Here is a 1,181-nt window from a genome sequence, read left to right on the forward strand (position 1 = left end):
ATAAATTTGAGTTGTTTGTCTCTTCTTGAACAGAACTTTTGATAAGATGAGAAGTTCATAATTTTTTAAAATTTTACCACATATAATCATATGCTTTGATTGGTTAGACACTTCATATTTTTCAGTTTTGTTGAATATAAGATAAACTTTCAGGAATCAGTATGGATACAAAAAGTAATATAATTCTTACCTTTTTGTGGTCGTCAGGGGAAAAGTCCCGGTGGAAAAAGAGGACGAGCATATGTACCTGCACCAAGATCTGGGGCTTATGGTCTCCTTATGGCTCTCTATAACACCTCAATGGAAGATGATTATCCAGGTGAATGTCTTTTACTGGCATGAGCCATATCACCCACCATAGAGATGTATTTTTTTATATGGTTCCATTCAATTTCTTTTGAATTGGTTGAAATTTTAGGTTTAGACATAAGAAGGAAGTCTACATATGTATTTTTTTATATTTCCCTCTTTGCCCCTTTTTTCATTAGGTTATATGGGAAGGAAGGCATTGATAGAAGCTGCCACACCTCTGTGCGATGTCTCCTTCACCCACTCAGCTGAAGGGTCACATTACACTGCCTGGTCCTCCATGAGTACCTTGGTCAAGAAAGAGCTAGTGCGTAAAGAAGGTAATCCAGGAAGGTAGGTGATGACTGAACCACAATTTACAATTAATATATTGTGTATCTAAGGTGATAGATCAATTTTCTTTGATTAACTATATTTAGTGTACTACATTAATAGTAATATATAGTATATACTTTTATTATTTCTTTCACTGTGCATTTACAGATACTTCCTAACATCAGAAGGAAAAGCATTAGGAGCCAAGATCTCACAAGTTGGAGATGTTTGTGTCATTAGCTCTCCAGGGAAAAGTCTCCAGACCACACAGTCAACTGAAGAAGTCATAGTCTTATCATCTAGGAGCTGCAGTCCTGTCATCCAAGAAGAGGACTTCACCAGCCATACTTTTCAGAGTTTCAGAGGAGTATGTGATAGTGAGAACATAGAATATAGTGGGAAGGTTAGTAAAGATCCTGATGCAGAATTGACAGTTCCTGTTAAGAGGAAAGGGCCTGAGATTGAAAGCAAGAGAGCCAAAAAGATCAGTAAGGGTGCGGCTTCACCTGTGAAGAACACATTAATTGAAGATGGTCATTTAAGTTCTCCAGGTATGT

At 37.1% G+C, this 1,181-nt stretch overlaps 1 protein-coding gene across 1 annotated transcript in view; it reads left to right on the forward strand.

The window, feature by feature from the left end:
• The window catches only part of LOC119590719 (crossover junction endonuclease MUS81-like), an 8,817-nt gene that overhangs the window by 2,880 nt on the left and 4,756 nt on the right, over window positions 1–1,181 (forward strand). The window contains exons 5-7 of the mRNA XM_037939408.1: window positions 208–319; window positions 489–642; window positions 793–1,175. Coding sequence (XP_037795336.1) covers window positions 208–319; window positions 489–642; window positions 793–1,175 — 649 coding nt within the window. The remainder of the gene's footprint in view (window positions 1–207; window positions 320–488; window positions 643–792; window positions 1,176–1,181) is intronic.

Source organism: Penaeus monodon, chromosome 27 (assembly GCF_015228065.2).
Source record: "Penaeus monodon isolate SGIC_2016 chromosome 27, NSTDA_Pmon_1, whole genome shotgun sequence".
In the NCBI taxonomy this organism is placed as follows: Eukaryota; Metazoa; Arthropoda; class Malacostraca; order Decapoda; family Penaeidae; genus Penaeus; species Penaeus monodon.